General features: G+C 47.5%; 1 protein-coding gene across 2 annotated transcripts in view; it reads left to right on the top strand.

Moving 5' to 3' along the window:
- The window catches only part of LIN9 (lin-9 DREAM MuvB core complex component), a 490,456-nt gene that overhangs the window by 381,037 nt on the left and 93,858 nt on the right, over positions 1 to 15,561 (top strand). For both annotated transcript variants that reach the window (XM_085610417.1, XM_085610416.1), the window contains one exon: positions 9,433 to 9,615. In XM_085610417.1, the coding sequence (XP_085466543.1) occupies positions 9,433 to 9,615 (183 nt within the window). The remainder of the gene's footprint in view (positions 1 to 9,432; positions 9,616 to 15,561) is intronic.

Here is a 15,561-nt window from a genome sequence, read left to right as displayed (position 1 = left end):
TTGTGTGAAAAGCCACATCTTTAGCAGTTTCTTGAACAAGGCTGTAGCCGCTACAGGGCGTAGCTCCTCTGGAAGTTTATTCCAAGCCACTGGTCTGAGGTAAAAGGTCCTTGTGCCCATTCTCATGCGATGGATCTTAGGGATCCTTGCTAGATGGCAATGGGCTGACCACATGTTTCTGGAGGGGCATAGAAACTAATTCTGGCCTCAAGATAGCCTGCACTTGAATGGGGCAATGCTCTATGGACTAGGCCTAACATTTTTAAGGAAATTCTCTTCTTTATTGGAAGCCAGTGAAGAGCACACAAGTGCTGAGATGCATGTGTTCTTAGAGTACTCTAAGTAAAATACGGGCTGCTGTACGTTGGACCACTTGAAGATTGTTAAGCAGATAGTCCGGATGTCCCAGATATAGGGCATTGCGGTAGTACAGCCTTGATGTTATGAGTGCCTGGATGAGCACCTCTCTTGCAGACAAGAAGAGAAAGTGAAAACATTTCTTTAATGTCCGCAGAAGCATATTCCAGTCACCAACATAATCTGTGGCTGAAAAGATAGAGCACTGTCAAATTTAATGCCAAAGTTCTTCAATGCCCCCCCCCCTCCTTTGGGGACCTGGGGGTGGGGTATCTTTGGGCCACAGAGTCTGCCAATCCGGCGGATTGGGCTGAAGAATAGTATTTCGGTTTTGCCGGTGTTGCATTTAAATTGCTGTGCGGGCATCCAATAAAAGATAGGAGAAAGGCACGTTTTAATGGATTCTCCCGCAATCTCCTCTCCCTTCCCACAAGTGAACAGCTACTGGGTATCGTCAGCGTTTGTAATTACCTCAGCTCCCAAGACCTCTGCCAACTGTCCTAAGGGGGTATGGTACACATTAAACAGTGTGGTGCTCGGGCCGCCCCCTGCGGCACTCCCACTTTCTGATTGTATGCTCTGAAAGAGTTTGGGACAACCCACTGCCCTCTGTCCTTCAAAAAGGAAGCAAGCCAGTTGAGCGCCAATCCACCTATTTCGATGGCTTTGATATGTGCAAGGAGCTTAGAATGAGGAACCGTATCGAAGGCTGCTGATAGGGGTCCCCCCTTTCAGTCATTGCTGTCTCAGTCCTGAAGTATGGCCTGAAGCCAAACTGGCTTGGATGGAGCAGCTCATTAGTTTTGAGATACTGCAAAAGCTGTTAACACATTTTTCCAGTACCTTGGTCAATGTTGGCAGTAGACAGATTGGCCTATAGTTTGATTACTCTGTATTTAGAAGTTAGGCCAAAGTGGGAGAGACTGGGCAGGAGCAAACGGTCTCCAACAGACTCTCCTCCGGCTGGTTCCCTGACGTTAGGCTGGCTTGAATAACTGTGATCTTATCACGAAATTAGGAGTCCAATTTATCGTACCATTCTACAGTGGTGCAATCTAGTGCAGGCTTCTGGGGACAAAGTTTTTAAGGACTCTGAAGATTTTCCTGGATTTATTACTTGCCTCTTCTATACTGTCCTCAAAGTATGCTTTTTTTGGTGTCTTGACTCCTGCATAGAATTTGTTTAGGGCAGCCTTATAGATGGTTATCGGCTGTGTATTTTTTTCGCCATTGCCGCTTTAAAAATGTTGCAGTGTTTCTTCAGGATCCTGAGATTATCTTTAAACCAGGGATCGGAAGGTTTATTTCTGCAGGGTGTGCGTGAGGAAATCGGAGCTAACTTATATGAGATGTTCCGAATCCAGCTGTCCAGCATGCAGGCGTCTTCCTCTCCTTGACCAGAGAGACGAGAGGTACTCGCTTCCAGAGAGCAAATACATTGCAAAGGTAGAATTTTCTGAAATGCTTTTGTGACTTATGGAATTTTATTTGTCATGGGTTGGGATTTTACTAGAATAGGCCAACCAAACTTGATAAAATAATGGTCTGTCCAGACTAGTGACGTAGGCAGGACAGGTCTATGGAAATAAGCCTCCTGCAGGTCCAATGCATCTATTGAGTCTCCTGGATCCAAGGCATAGAGAACCTGTGCTAGCATTATCATCTTCAATTTGTCCTTCCACAAAAAAGTTGACAGGGCAAACATCTAGAAAATGAGGATTTCCACTCTTTTTTGGCACTAGGAAATAGACTGAGTAACACCTAGTTGCAATATCCAAGGTGGAACTTTCTCTATGGCTCGTTTGGCAAAGGAGCCTCACTTCCTGCATCAAAATTGGCAAATGGTCCTCCAAAGGCCATTGATGTAGGTGAAGTAGGCAGCAGGACAGAAAGGAATGGCAGGGTGTAATCCTTCTGAACTATCAGCATGTCTACATCAGAAAAAAAGTAATCCACTGATTAAAAAAAAAAGGAGCGTGCTCCGTATCCACATGCAAAGGTGTGGAAGAGAAGATCCGATGGCAGCACCCTTGGATGCCGCTTATATACGACTCCAGTCATCACTTCCGGGGTAGAGGAGCTATGCTGAAAATATTCCAGATCCAATCTGGTGCCTGGGGATATTCACAAAGTGAGGAACCTGCAGTTAGAAGTATCCATCAGAAAGGTACTCCCTCCACCACTCCCTACGCTTACAAAGAATGCTAGAGGCTCTGCTTGTATGGCCATAAGCATCAGTATGACTAGCTCTGCAGCTGGCTCACCGTTCAAGCCACCACCAATTACAGCATCTTGCCGTGCCTTACAGCTTAAAACAATGCCAGACTTCACACAGCAGTTTTTGTGGCCTGCCTAGGTCTTTAACGGGGTTTAGGAGTATGTGACTCCCTTACCCACTTACCATGTTTATAAGGACTTGTTCAGTTATACATGTTGGCCCATTCAGGCCACCAGTGACTAGCCCACGGCTCAAGTAGGCTATTGCCCACTCATCCAGCCATGAGCGGGGCTTTAAAGCTCAAACTCCTTCTGGTGCCAAGCACAATATAGGCTTTGCCTTGCCGTAGACAAATTTGTGGATTCCCATAAACATTTTTACTTTGTGTTTTTTTTTTTAGTTGATCTTTGGTCTTCAGACCTTTGAACGAAAAGTGGTATTGAGCTAGGTGAAACTGCGCCACTCAGGAAAATCGCACATATATTCGTTTCAATAGATCCTGAATTCTGGACGGTGCTGTAAGGTGAGGAGAACCACCAACCTCCCACAAAATTGCGGCAGAGGCCACTGAATACACAAAAGAAATCCTCAGCACACATCTGTAGTGTATCTAAACATTTATATGCACGTTGTATGCATAAATATTAACACAGTATTTTAAGTTTCTTGTTTTTCTTTCTTCTAGTTTCTTTTGTGTAAAATCGGTTCTTCATTCGAACGTTGGTTCTCTCACTCGACAGTCACGGTTGTGCGCTACGTTGATGACGGAGCTCTCCTTAGGAGCTCGTGGATTGGTCAGACGGAGACTTTCCTTATTTTAACGCAGAAGAAAAATATTTTGGCCATTGTGGGTTGGAATTATCACCACATAAGAAAGGAATATACCAAAGATTGTAGAGCCTTGAGAAAGTCGTGCGGACGATTTCCCAGTGTATGTGACGAAACACGTGTCGGCTGAAGAGAAACTATAAGAATAAAGAAAGAAAAACAAACTCCAAATACTGTGTTAATATTTATGCATAAAATGTGCAGATAAATGTTTAGATACACTACAGACGTGTGCTGAGGATTTCCTTTGTCTTTGGTCTTCATTCATTTTGTATTCACTGGCTTAAGAAGAAAGGCAGAACTTGGCAAAAATCCTCTGCAAACCTAAACAGAAACTCTGTTAGAAGTTGAATCATCAATTTAATGTATTTCAGTTATGAGATTACCATTAAAATCCCAGTCAGTAATTTGAATAACATTCAGACAATAAAATATTAAGACAGCCTGTGAGATATTCCTCTCGCACATCTAATCTTAGCTGTACTTGCGGAGTTAGAAAATAAATCTACTGCCAGACCTAAATTGAAGGCAATGTTTACAAATATAACTGAAATAAACAAGCATTGGTAATGCCAATGTACCGCTTGTTTTCTGGGCATGTTGGTTTTATAATTGCTGAGCGATCCCTCAAGAGGATGGACGTGCGACTGCACAGGAATTTAGGTCCTGGTTGATAGAAAGGTCCTGGGAGTGGTCACCTGGTCCAATATCCTCATCACAGTTGAAGTCGGCATGGCCTGTCCGCCATGGAAAAAAAGCAAATGCGGTGCAATGACATGACCGCTTCTGGCGACCTCATCATTTTGTAGGCATGTGCATACGGGTGTAGTAGAGCCTGTTCAGAAACTTGACGTGAATGAACCGGAGCTTGTAATTGGGTGAGAGCGAAGCAGTCCGACTGCAGCAATAGAGCCACTGTGCATCCGTGATGGGAGGCCCAAGGTCCAGCTCCCACGCCATGCGGGCTATGGGGGGCACACACACATGCTCTGTCCTGCAATTCTGGAGGATAAGCGGGTGACCAGTTTCCAGGGAGCTGGGTTTGTTAATAGGTGCTTGAGGGCATGCAGTGTTAGAGGAGGTGCAGAAGTGTGAAGTTGGTGATAGGAGTGCATCTAGTGCAGAGGATCGAGGGTCTTTGTCCGATTGAAAAGAGGGACAGAGAGTGGCCTTCTGGGTAGAGGTCGCCAAATTTAAAGAGATCGTGCTTCTGCACTAATCTACTGGCACACTCGTCCTGTTTGATGGAGTGCAGTGGCAAGGGGCTGTCTGGTCTGCCTCTACTGATCTAGGCGAACGATATCTGGCGGCAAGGGAAGCAGCCCATTACCCTGGCGTGCTGTGCGAGGCCACCCGTGTCAGTCCTGTGGAGTCTTCCGTGGGCTCACCTCATCCCGACAGCACCTGAAGGAGGTTGGGGGTGCGAGCAGGCCTGGCACAGGACAAAGTAAGCAGGGGGGCCGGCAAATGAGTGGCAACCCGGACAGATCAGAACCGAGAGCTGGTTCAATGTGCCTCCCCCACCCCGCAATAGCAAGCGGGATCTACAGAAGACCAAGGGTCTGGGGCCCCAGCCGCGTTTCCCAATAAATTACCCCCGGCAGCCACCCCCACCGCGCCTCACCTGTTGCCGCCAGTGCAGACCAAGGGCTGCCAGGCAGGCCCTGTAGTCTGTTGTCTCTTAGCTAGCACGCACACACAGCTCGCACTGGTTCAATAGGAAAGAAGAGCAACTCAGTGGTCCAGGGCTAGGACCAGTCCCATCGCCACAACCACCCCCCCAAGGGGGGATGGGGGTCACAGCCAGTCATCAAAGGGAGCCAATCTTGTCATTGTCACTGTTGGCAGCCTCCTGGAGCCCTGTGTTAATGAGCTGCAGCACTTTTTCGGGGCAACTGCCAATGTGAGCTCCAGTCAAGCTCCCGAAGGCCCCCCGGGGCCTGAGGTCTCAAAGCTCAGCCCACTTAGGCCCCACCCTCAGGGAAGAGAGTGCCCCTTACCAGGTCAGTGATGGGGTGGGTGGGCTGTTGTCAAACGCTGCACTTCTTTCCTTGAGTGCGGCATCACCAGGAGGTATCGCACTCGGGACAGGCCCGCCGCTGGGATCACGGCGACAGCTGTGATGCGGGAGGCCCCCGACAGGCCATCCCCGTTGCTTCGCAAATGACTGTCAGTAAAGGTGCGCTGGCCACCAGCACCGTGCGACCTCTCCAGTGTGGCAAGCCCGGGAAGTGCAACTCCCTGGAGTGGACCCTTTGCGCGGTCCTGCTCCAGCTGTCATTCAGGTCAAGATGCTCTTCAGAAGCATGCTTCCGTATGAGGGGGAAGGGGCCACAGTGATGCTCCACCAGATTAAGGCTTCCTCAGTGGCTACTTCCAAGATACTGACATATTGAGTTATAGTAGTTCAGGCAATAAAGCAGCCTAATTTTGTAACTATCAGCGCCATTGCAACGTGGATTGATGCCGGATTGTGGAGTTGGCTGACAGCCTCGCGAAGCAACTACTATCTTGCCGCTGGGCTCTCTAGTGCCTCAGCCTTCCTTATTTAAAGTGCCTCCCTCAATGCATTCTTAAAAAAAACGTTTTACGGCATTTGTGTACCTTTCATCATGCCTCAATGAGACTTGAATGTAGTTCTCACATTCCTAATGTGTACTCCTATTGAGCCAGTTGTACATTGCGCATTCTCGATCTCAAGATGGTTTTACTCATCACGATAACATCGGCGTGGTGTGTGTGTGAGCTACAAGCCCTCTGTCAACTCGACATGCATAACATTCTTTCCAGACAAGCTACTGCTCAGGATGCAAGCTTATTTTCTACTAAAAGTTGTCACCTCCTTTCATGTTAAGCAAATGATCACCCTCCCGTCATTGACACTCCTCACCCTTCTGAGGAGGAGGAGACTCCATCGACTGGATCTGAAAAGCGGCCCTAAGTTTCTACACTGATTTTACCAAGGAACATCAGTTCTTTGATGGATTTTATGGGGCGAGAATGACAAGGCAGTACAGAAAAGGTCCATCTACCGCTGGATTGTTCTCTGCTTCGATATGTGCCAAGAAGTAATGCCCCAATGGGCTTGCGGCCTCATTCCACCCGAGCGTAGGCTGCTACTACTGCTTTGTCATGCAGAACTGACAAGGGATGCACTCGATGCACCGATAACTGCTGAGGAGGTCCAGGAGGCATTGCCTGGTATGCAGTTGGGCAAGGTTCCTGGCCCAAATGGTTGTCCATGTGAATTTTATAAGAAATATCAATCCCTACTCACTTCTCCCTATCTCGCCGCACTTCAAGCTGCGCTCGACGATCGGTCCCTTCCAGAGGATTGGCGACATGCTGAGGTAGTGATATTTCCGAAGCCAGGCCGACCCCCTGAACTTATCTTCCTATCGTCTAATATCTCTCCTCAATGTAGAGGCAAAACTCCTCGCTAAGATCATTGCCAACCGCATAGTCGCAGACATCTCTGACCTGATCCATTCAGGCCAAACTGGCTTCATGCCGGGCCGCGCCACGCGACATAATAACCGAAGTGTCCACAACGCCATAGCATCAGTGGATCGTCTGGGCGAACCCGCTGCTCTTCTGCTGGCAGACATAGATAGGGCCTTCAACTCTGAGTTGGACGTATCTATTCGCATTACTTAGCCACCTTAATTTTGGTCCCCGTCTCCTGCGGTATATTGAGCTCTTGTATACAGATATCACAGCCTCCGTCCGGATGGCAGATACCATCTCACAAACTTTCTCAATCAGACGAGGCACCCGCCAGGCCTGTCCCCTCTCTCCATATCTTTTCGCGCTGGCTATGGAGCCTCTTGCAGCGTGGGTGCGGATGGATGCTCAGTTCCGGGGGTTTGAGTGGCGGGTGACAGCATCTGATCGCATAGCGTTATATGCTGATGGCGTGTTGTTCTTTCTTAAGCGCCCGGACTGGTCGGGGCTCAGATACATGCAGATTTTTGGCAAAACATCTGGATTATATATGAACCCCCCGTAATCCTGCAGTGTAAGCCCCATGGGTTCTTGGTCTGAGGAGTTTACAGTGGTGCAGGACAGCTTTAAGTACCGCAGGATCTTTGTGGCTTCCTCACAGACCCTGTCATGGGAAAGAAACCTAGCTCCACTGTAGATGCAAATCAAGGAACAGACTCGCACCTGGTCGCATCTACCACTTTCTCTATTTGGCAGATCTGCTATTTTTAAGATGGTCTCCCTACCCGTTTACTGTATCAACTTCAAAATCACCCATACTTGATACCACCCAGATGATTCAAGCAGCTAAACGCTACTCTCCGGCATTTCCTTTGGGGGGAGGGGAGGCTCGGTGCATTGAGGACATGTTTTCAGTAAACCTATTGTGGTGGACTGGCAACACCAGATATACAGGCATACTATGCGGCATCAGACCTTCTCAATTTTTAAATGACTGGTGGTATGGCGATAGGTCGGACCCCGCTTATGTGGTCGAGAGATGGCTGATGGGTACCACATCGCTACATTCAATCCTCCTATGCTGGTCCGATCCTGAAGACTTTGCGTCTGGCAACTGCTACGGTCTTTCGGCTCTGGCGGCGTACACTTCGGCAGCTGGGGTGGTGGGGCAGAATAACAAAAGAGGCTCCTCTTTGGCATAATGGTCTCCTGCTGCTGCTGGCTGGCCTCCCTGGCTTCTCGGGCTGGGATGCAATAGGAATTTCTACCGTGGGGCATGTCCTCCATGGCCAGACACTGAAGTCCTTTCAAGAATTACAGCAAGAATACGCGATGCTCCGATCGCAATTCTATCAATACCTTCAATTCCGCCATGTCTTCTCTCCATATTTAGCTCTCCAGGAGACCATACCCAATTTTAGTCCTCTTTGAAGCCAAAGTGTTTATGGGAGATTTGGGGGACCACAAGATCACCAAAATCTACCGTGCACTAGTCACGAATAGTTACACAACGTTGTCTAAAACACAGGCGGCTTGGCAGACCAATCTTGGCCCATTAGATGATGACTGGATGGAGGCACTTTCTTCCCCACGAGGTGCCGCCATAGCGACTCGGCTAAGATACATACAGTTCAAGTACCTACACCGGGTATATTACACAAGATATTGGATCAGACGGGCAGGTCTTATTGCCTCTCAGCTTTGCTTGAGATGCCGGGTGGCCTAGGGCACTTTTATTCACACAGTGTGGCTATCTACATCACTTTTGCAGTTCTGGCATGGGGTTATTACATGCATGTCCCTGGTTTTGGGTCGGGAGTCTCTTCACTCGCCCAGACTAACCCTTCTACATATAACTGATGACATTGGAGGGAACATCTATAAACGCCACCTATTGCTACTAGGCCTCACTCTTGCGAAGCGTGACATTGCGAGGGCCTGGAAAGATACTGCCCCGCCCTCCCTTGGGGCCTGGTAGAAGGGTCTAGATTTCTGTATGGGTTTGGAGATAACTGTATTTGCTGCACGGGGTTGTCCTCAAACATCCCAAGATTTGGAAGCGATGGGCAGACTTCCGGGGGGGGATCTATGTAGAACCTATTCTAGACAATATGATGGATTGATGGTAAATGTAACTGTTAAATGGTGGGATGTACAGACTATGAGAATTTCGATTTTGTATTCATGGGGCGATTTTACTTACATAAATATTTTACAGTGGACTATGACACTTCAGTTAGTTGTTCTTGCAATATCTTGTTTTGCATATGGTTGTTTTGTACATATATGGCTACAAAATGTCAACATCAATATTTTTTCTGTATATATTTTGCTGCAATGGTATATGGCCTTAACAGGCGCATTTTGGCTGTTGACAATAACATTTTGTTGTGAAAAAAAAATTCACCCGGAAAATTAATATCAAGCTGCAGATGTCTGTTAGCATGAAGATCAAGATGGTTTTTATATGTGTTTAAAATGTAGTTGCCTAGCATCGGGCCCTTTTATTTATATTATTGCTTGACTGTGTATTAATCCGTACAAATTCAAATATTTACCGGTTTCCTTTCGTTACTTTTGCTCAGCTTGCACCAGACCAAGGCCTTCAGCCAGCTGACCAGCCAACAGATATGAGGCGAAGGTGTGAAGAGGAAGCCCAGGAGATGGTCCGACAAGCAAACTCAACAATAACTGGTCAACCTTGTGTTGAAAATGAAAGCCTGACTGACCTCATCTCTAGACTTACAGCAATACTTTTACAGATTAAAGTAAGTCATCTTTTCAGACCATTGTAATGCTCTGTTACTAGTTTAATCACAATAGTTTTGACTAATGTTTTGCATATTTGTTTTACAAGTGAGAAAACCTTTTTAATCCACTGGTGACAGGGCTTTACTGTCTATTTTTAACATGAGGTTGGCTCATTGAGTTTGGAATTTGTTAGAATTTACAAAGAAGTGATGCTCAAAATTACCACCTTCATTGATGATTGTAATAGGCATTACTCAAATAAGTTCTTCTCTAGAATGTTGTATAAGTATTGATAACTACTAGGGTTTTATTTAAAGAAATAAAAAACAAAATGTCGATCATTGATGTATAGATCCTAAAGTGTTTCATTCATATTATCTGGTGAAGCAAAACTTGATACTCTAGAGAACTTGACCTTTTTCTAACATGTTCTTCGTCCACGCTCTTCATCTTGAAAATATTTCAGTCCTCAGGCTGAAATCTGAAATATTTTTTTTAATTCTTCATCACTGACAGCAAATGATGTAGTTCTGTTAGCTGCAAGCCCACAATAATCCAAATGGAAGTAAAGAAACAGGTGTATAATGCATCGCCAGTAGGTTACATTCACATTCCGAAGATAAAATTTATCTGAACGATTCTAGACACCACTCTACTCCAGACCTTTCTCCACTAGAGAGAATGCTAGAAAATCAGGCAATGCTTTTACAATTTTCTAGCAACCTGATACAGTAGTCTCAGTCCCTCCTTCGGCATTTGAGTTGATGGCTTCATGCCTCTTCTGGGGTCTCATGCTCTTCTGCCCAGGAAACATTGCAGTAGCACCTGAAAGACTTCTGCAATCTGTTGTGTGTTATACTGGGTGACGGGATACCCCTATCACATGCACTTATCCTCCAGTTGTTGTGGTACTCCCACTTCATTGGCATGTAGATGAACAGTGCCGTAGTTTGATCCCAGGAATGGTTGAGTTTCTATTTGCAAATCTCTTAGTTTGGATGACGTGTTGGCCTCTCGAGTATTAAAAACTGGAAAGCATTTGCTTGCAGTCCATTTCAGATAGGTCACAATGTGCATAGTAACATGTCAACGTATGCCCAATGTTTTAGAGCTTATTTCACCTAAGGGAACAGCAGCTCCTTTTCCTCTTCTGATGTTCTTGATTTAAGCAGTTTCCAACTGGTCATTTGATTATCCATTCACATATGTACTATTAATTAGTGCCGAGGGCATGGAAATGAGGAAAGAGTTTCAGGTTGCTCATGCTGCTTTGCCAAGTTTTCCGTGCTTAAGTAACTGATTACCTTAGCCCTGTGCTCTTCATGTTTAACCAGTTTAGGAATGGATCAGAGTGTGGAATTAGGGATAGTACCTTTTATGTGAACTTTACATATATTTGTTGATGTTCTGTTAGATATGTCTTCCTGCAGAGTTCTTGCAATCCTCTTACCACCCATGTTGCTAAAGGGTGTACCCTCTTTGGAAATGTTCTTTAAGCAGATAGATATTCAGATTGAAAGTATTTTCATTTTTATTTTGGTTTAATGATCCTTTCATCCTGGCCACTAAGTCACTGAAAATAAGGTTGTACAAAAGTCACTGGCAGAGGCTGACCTGTTTATGGTTCTGCATCATCACGTCAGTTGTCATTTTATGTTCCCATGGCTTATGTGATACACTGAGACATGGAAGCTTGTGGGAGCAATAGTAATCAACCCTATCTGCACAAATTAAAACTGAAAACAGAATAAAAATAGGCACTAAATATCGGCCAACAACAAGGAATTAAAACTTATAGGTAAAATGAATGAATGATGGCAATTGAGAAGAATAATGAATCCCGAGCAATTTCTGGATGTAGAGAATGTCGCCCCACTAATCCTTGACAGTAGGTCTTGGTGCCAAGGCAGACCTCCCAAAATTATGAACAAAGTACAATACACAAAGATTAAAACGGATAGAGTTGGAGAGAGAAATTTTAACCTGTGGAAAAAAGATATCATCTGTGCAGTGTACGCTTTAAACACTGTCAAAACACTCTCCAAACAGTTAAGTGAGCTAATGCCCTTTAACACACAAAATAGGGAACTTGTTATAATGTTAAACTTGTTTATGCTTAAAATAAAACTTTTTATATGCACAACAGAATCTCATGATGTAACAAGGAATCTTTTTAGTTTTATTGAAAATTGGAACTTAAAATAATATTCTAATAGATATTGCCTCCTGTAGATTTCTTATTTTTAGTTTATCTCTAATCGTGAAAAGATCGGGAATTTTTCCTTGCAGTACTACTAATTTGATCAAAGTTTTGACTTTGAGGCTCCTGTTCCAAAAGTGTGTACTACATACTTTTGTGCAGTTAAAACTCTTACGTACAACACTGCCCTTCTTTGCACTCCTCTATGTAGTTGATGAGTAGACTCATCTACGTATACTACAGTGGCAGGATTGTGTGTACTATTTCATTTGTATTATTTATCTGGAATTCCTAGGCAGCGCCATTTACAAATTTCAAAGTCTTCAAAACCTGGCAGTCATGTTGATGTGCAGCCTCAGAGGCTATGACTGTGTTTCCATGGAAAGACAGGCCTTACACGGTCTATCAATTATAGATTGCATACAGTTTAAGATTCTCTGTAGGCCCTAAATTCCTCTCAGACCTAATCTCAGCTTTTGTCCCTTTCAAGCCTTTTGCTCTTGAAGCCAATTCCTCCTTGAAGTCCTTTTTTTAAGTGTTCCAGATGTGGTGATTGAACGTTTTGAATGTAGGGTCTAACCCTCTGGAACATCATTTACTTGGGTCTCTATCACATCTTGAGATTTGCACTGTTCCAAAAGAATAAGAAGCTTTTTTGAATTTTAGCTTTGCACCGCCCCTCTCCTTCCTCCTAGTCTGATATGTGTATAACACGCAACTCACTTGGGAGCTTATTCTTATTGTTCTGAAATAGGAGCTGTATGGGGCGAGCAAGGGTCAGGGTTCGGTGAAGTGCCAGGTCTTCAGTTTTGTTGAGGAATTTAAGAACTGACTAGTAGGCTCTGTTGTGCAGGGGTAGGTCATTCTATGCGAGCGAGGTAGGATAAGTAACGACTGTCAGATCTGGGTCTGCGGGTGAAGTGTGGGACCTTGGATGCTGGCTTCGTGCTATCGTTGATAAGAATGGTATGAGAAATGGTGTTGAAGGGTGCAGAAAGATCTAGAAGCTGCAGTTTCACCTCTGTCCATAATCATCCGGATGTTGTCAGTGGTGACTGAAGGAGATCTCTGTAGTGTGGTTGTGCCTGAATCCGGATTGAGTGGTGTCGAGGAGGTGATTGTCAGTGAGGTGGGTGACTGCGTTTGTTTATAATGTTTTCCATTTGCAGGAAGATAGATTGGTAGTTGGGTTAGCATCTTCGGATCTGCTGAGGATTCCTTGAGGAAGGGGGGGGGTACTACATCCAGGTAGGTGGCTGTGATGATTGAGTCATTTAGGATTGGGGTGAGGCCTCCGGCGATGGGGGTCCAGTCCTTTGGTGCAGATGTCGTGAGGTCAGAGGTCTAAGGATGCTCAATCAATCAATCATTTGTAGCGCGCACTACATACCCGCAAGGGTCTCAAGGCGCTGGGGGGGGCGGGGCGGGGGGGGGGGGGCGCTACTGATCGAACAGCCAGGTCTTGAGTAGTCTCCTGAAGGTCAGCAGGTCTTGGGTCTGACGTAGGCTCAGTGGGATGGTGTTCCAGGTCTTGGCGCCAAGGTGGGAGAAGGATCTCCTGCCGGTGGTTGTTCTTCAGATGCGCGGGACGGTGGCGAGTGCGAGGTCGGCGGAGCGGAGCTGGCGGTTTGGGATGTAGAAGGAGAGTAGTCTGTTGAGGGAGGCTGGGCTGGTCTTGTGGAGTGCCTTGTGTGCATGGATGAGGAGCTTGAAGGATATCCTCTTGTTGATGGGGAGCCAGTGCAGGTTTCTCAGGTGTGGGGTGATGTGGCTGTGGCGTGGTACATCGAGGATCAGTCGTGCCGAGGCGCTTTGGATGCGTTGCAGTCGTTTGATGAGCTTGGTCAGGGCTCCCGCGTATAGGGCGTTTCCGTAGTCGAGTCTGCTGCTGACGAGCGCCTGAGTTCTTGTTGTATCTGTCGGGATCCACCTGTAGATCATGCAGAGGGTGTTAAAGCAAGAGGAGGAGACGACGTTGACTTGCTTGGTCATGGAGAGCGTTGAGTCGAGGATGATTCCCAGGTTGCGTGGGTGTCGGGGCTGCCCCCAGTGCCGTTGGCCACCAGGAGTCGTCTCAGGCTGAAGGGTTGGAGCCAAGGATGAGGACCTCCGTTTTCTCTGTGTTCAGCTTCAGTCGGCTGATCTTCATCCAGTCGGCGACGGCCTTCATTCCTTCGTGGAGGTTGGCTTTGGCGGTGATGGGGTCCTTGGTGAAGGAGAGGATCAGTTGAGTGTCGTCGGCGTAGGAGATTATGTTGAGGTCGGGCGACGTGTGCGAGCAGCGCCATGTAAATGTTGAACAGTGTCGGGCTGAGGGAAGATCCCTGGGGTACGCCGCAGATGATCTTGGAGGCTTTGAATCAGAATGGGGGGAGGTGGACGCTCTGGGTTCTGCCGGAATGGAAGGAGGTGGTCCATTCCAGAGCCTTGTCTCTGATCCCTACGGCGTGGAGGCGTGCGAGTAGTGTTTGGTGGCAGACGGTGTCGAAGGCGGCGGAGAGGTCCAGGAGGATGAGGGCTGTGGTCTCACCGTTGTCCAGCAGGGTCCTGATGTAGTCGGTGGCGGCGATGAGGGCGGTCTCGGTGCTGTGGTTGCTGCGGAACCCTGACTGGGAAGGGTCCAGGATTCTGATTTCTTCGAGGTATCTGGTTAGCTGCTTGTTGACGATCTTCTCGATGACCTAGGCCGGGAACGGGAGCAGAGAGATAGGCCGGAAGTTATTGAGGTCTCTTGGGTCTGCCTTGTTTTTTTTGAGTAGGGCGTTGATCTCGGCATGTTTCCAGCTCTCTGGGAAGGTCGCGGTCTCGAGGGAGAGATTGATGATGTTGCGCTGGTGGGGTGCGATTGAGCTGCTGGCTTTGTTGAAGATGTGGTGCGGGAGTGGATCTGACGGGGAGCCGGAGTGGATGGTGCTCATGGTCTTGATGGTGTCATCGGTGCTCACGCTGGCCCAGGCTAGCAGGGGGTCGTGGTCGATGGTGTGCGGAGTCTCTGTTGTGTTGCTGTCAGTTGGGGCTGTCTGGGTGTTGAAGATGTTGTGGATGTCTGCCATCTTGCGGTGGAAGAAGGTGGGGAGGGAGTCGCACAGTGCTTGCGACGGCAGGATGTCGTTGGGGTTGGAGCTGGGGTTGGAGAGTTCCTTCACGATGTTGAAGAGCTCCTTGCTGTTGTGTGCGTTGTTGTCGAGGCGGTCTTTGAAGGAGGTCCTCTGGGCAGTCCTGATGAGGTGATGGTGGTTGCGGATGGCGTCCTTGTGGGCTGCGTGGCTGTCCGGGGTTTGTTCACTGTGCCATTTCTTCTCTAGTATCCGGCAGGCTCGCTTGGAGGCTGGGGTGAACCAGCTGGCCCTCTTGCTGGTGTCTCTGTGGGGGGGGTTTCTTCAGCGGGGCGAGGGTGTTGGTGCAGTCGTCGATCCAGCGTCTGAGGCTGTGGGCAGGGTCGTCGGTGTTGGAGGGTTCGGGGTTTGGGCTGAGAGCGAGGTTTGCGTGTAGTTGGTGAGGTCTCTGCGGGGGATCTTGTAGCCGCCTGGGATGGCTATGGCGATGTCGAGTGCGGAGAAATCGTTCATCCAAGTCTCTGTCAGGAAGGCGACGTCCGGGGATGATGTGTCGAGCAGGTCCCAGAGCTCGACGGCGTGTTTGCGTGCGGAGCGGGTGTTCAGTAGGATGCATCGGAGGTGGTTGAGGTCTTTCTTGGCGGGTGGTCGGCGGCTCTGAGGCTGGTGTAGCTGCACTTCCGGTAGGTGAAGGAGCCGTGTGTGCG

Source organism: Triturus cristatus, chromosome 6, assembly GCF_964204655.1.
Source record: "Triturus cristatus chromosome 6, aTriCri1.1, whole genome shotgun sequence".
Classification (NCBI taxonomy): Eukaryota; Metazoa; Chordata; class Amphibia; order Caudata; family Salamandridae; genus Triturus; species Triturus cristatus.
Note: the sequence above shows the minus strand (reverse complement) of the source record. Positions and strands in the feature narration are given on the sequence as shown.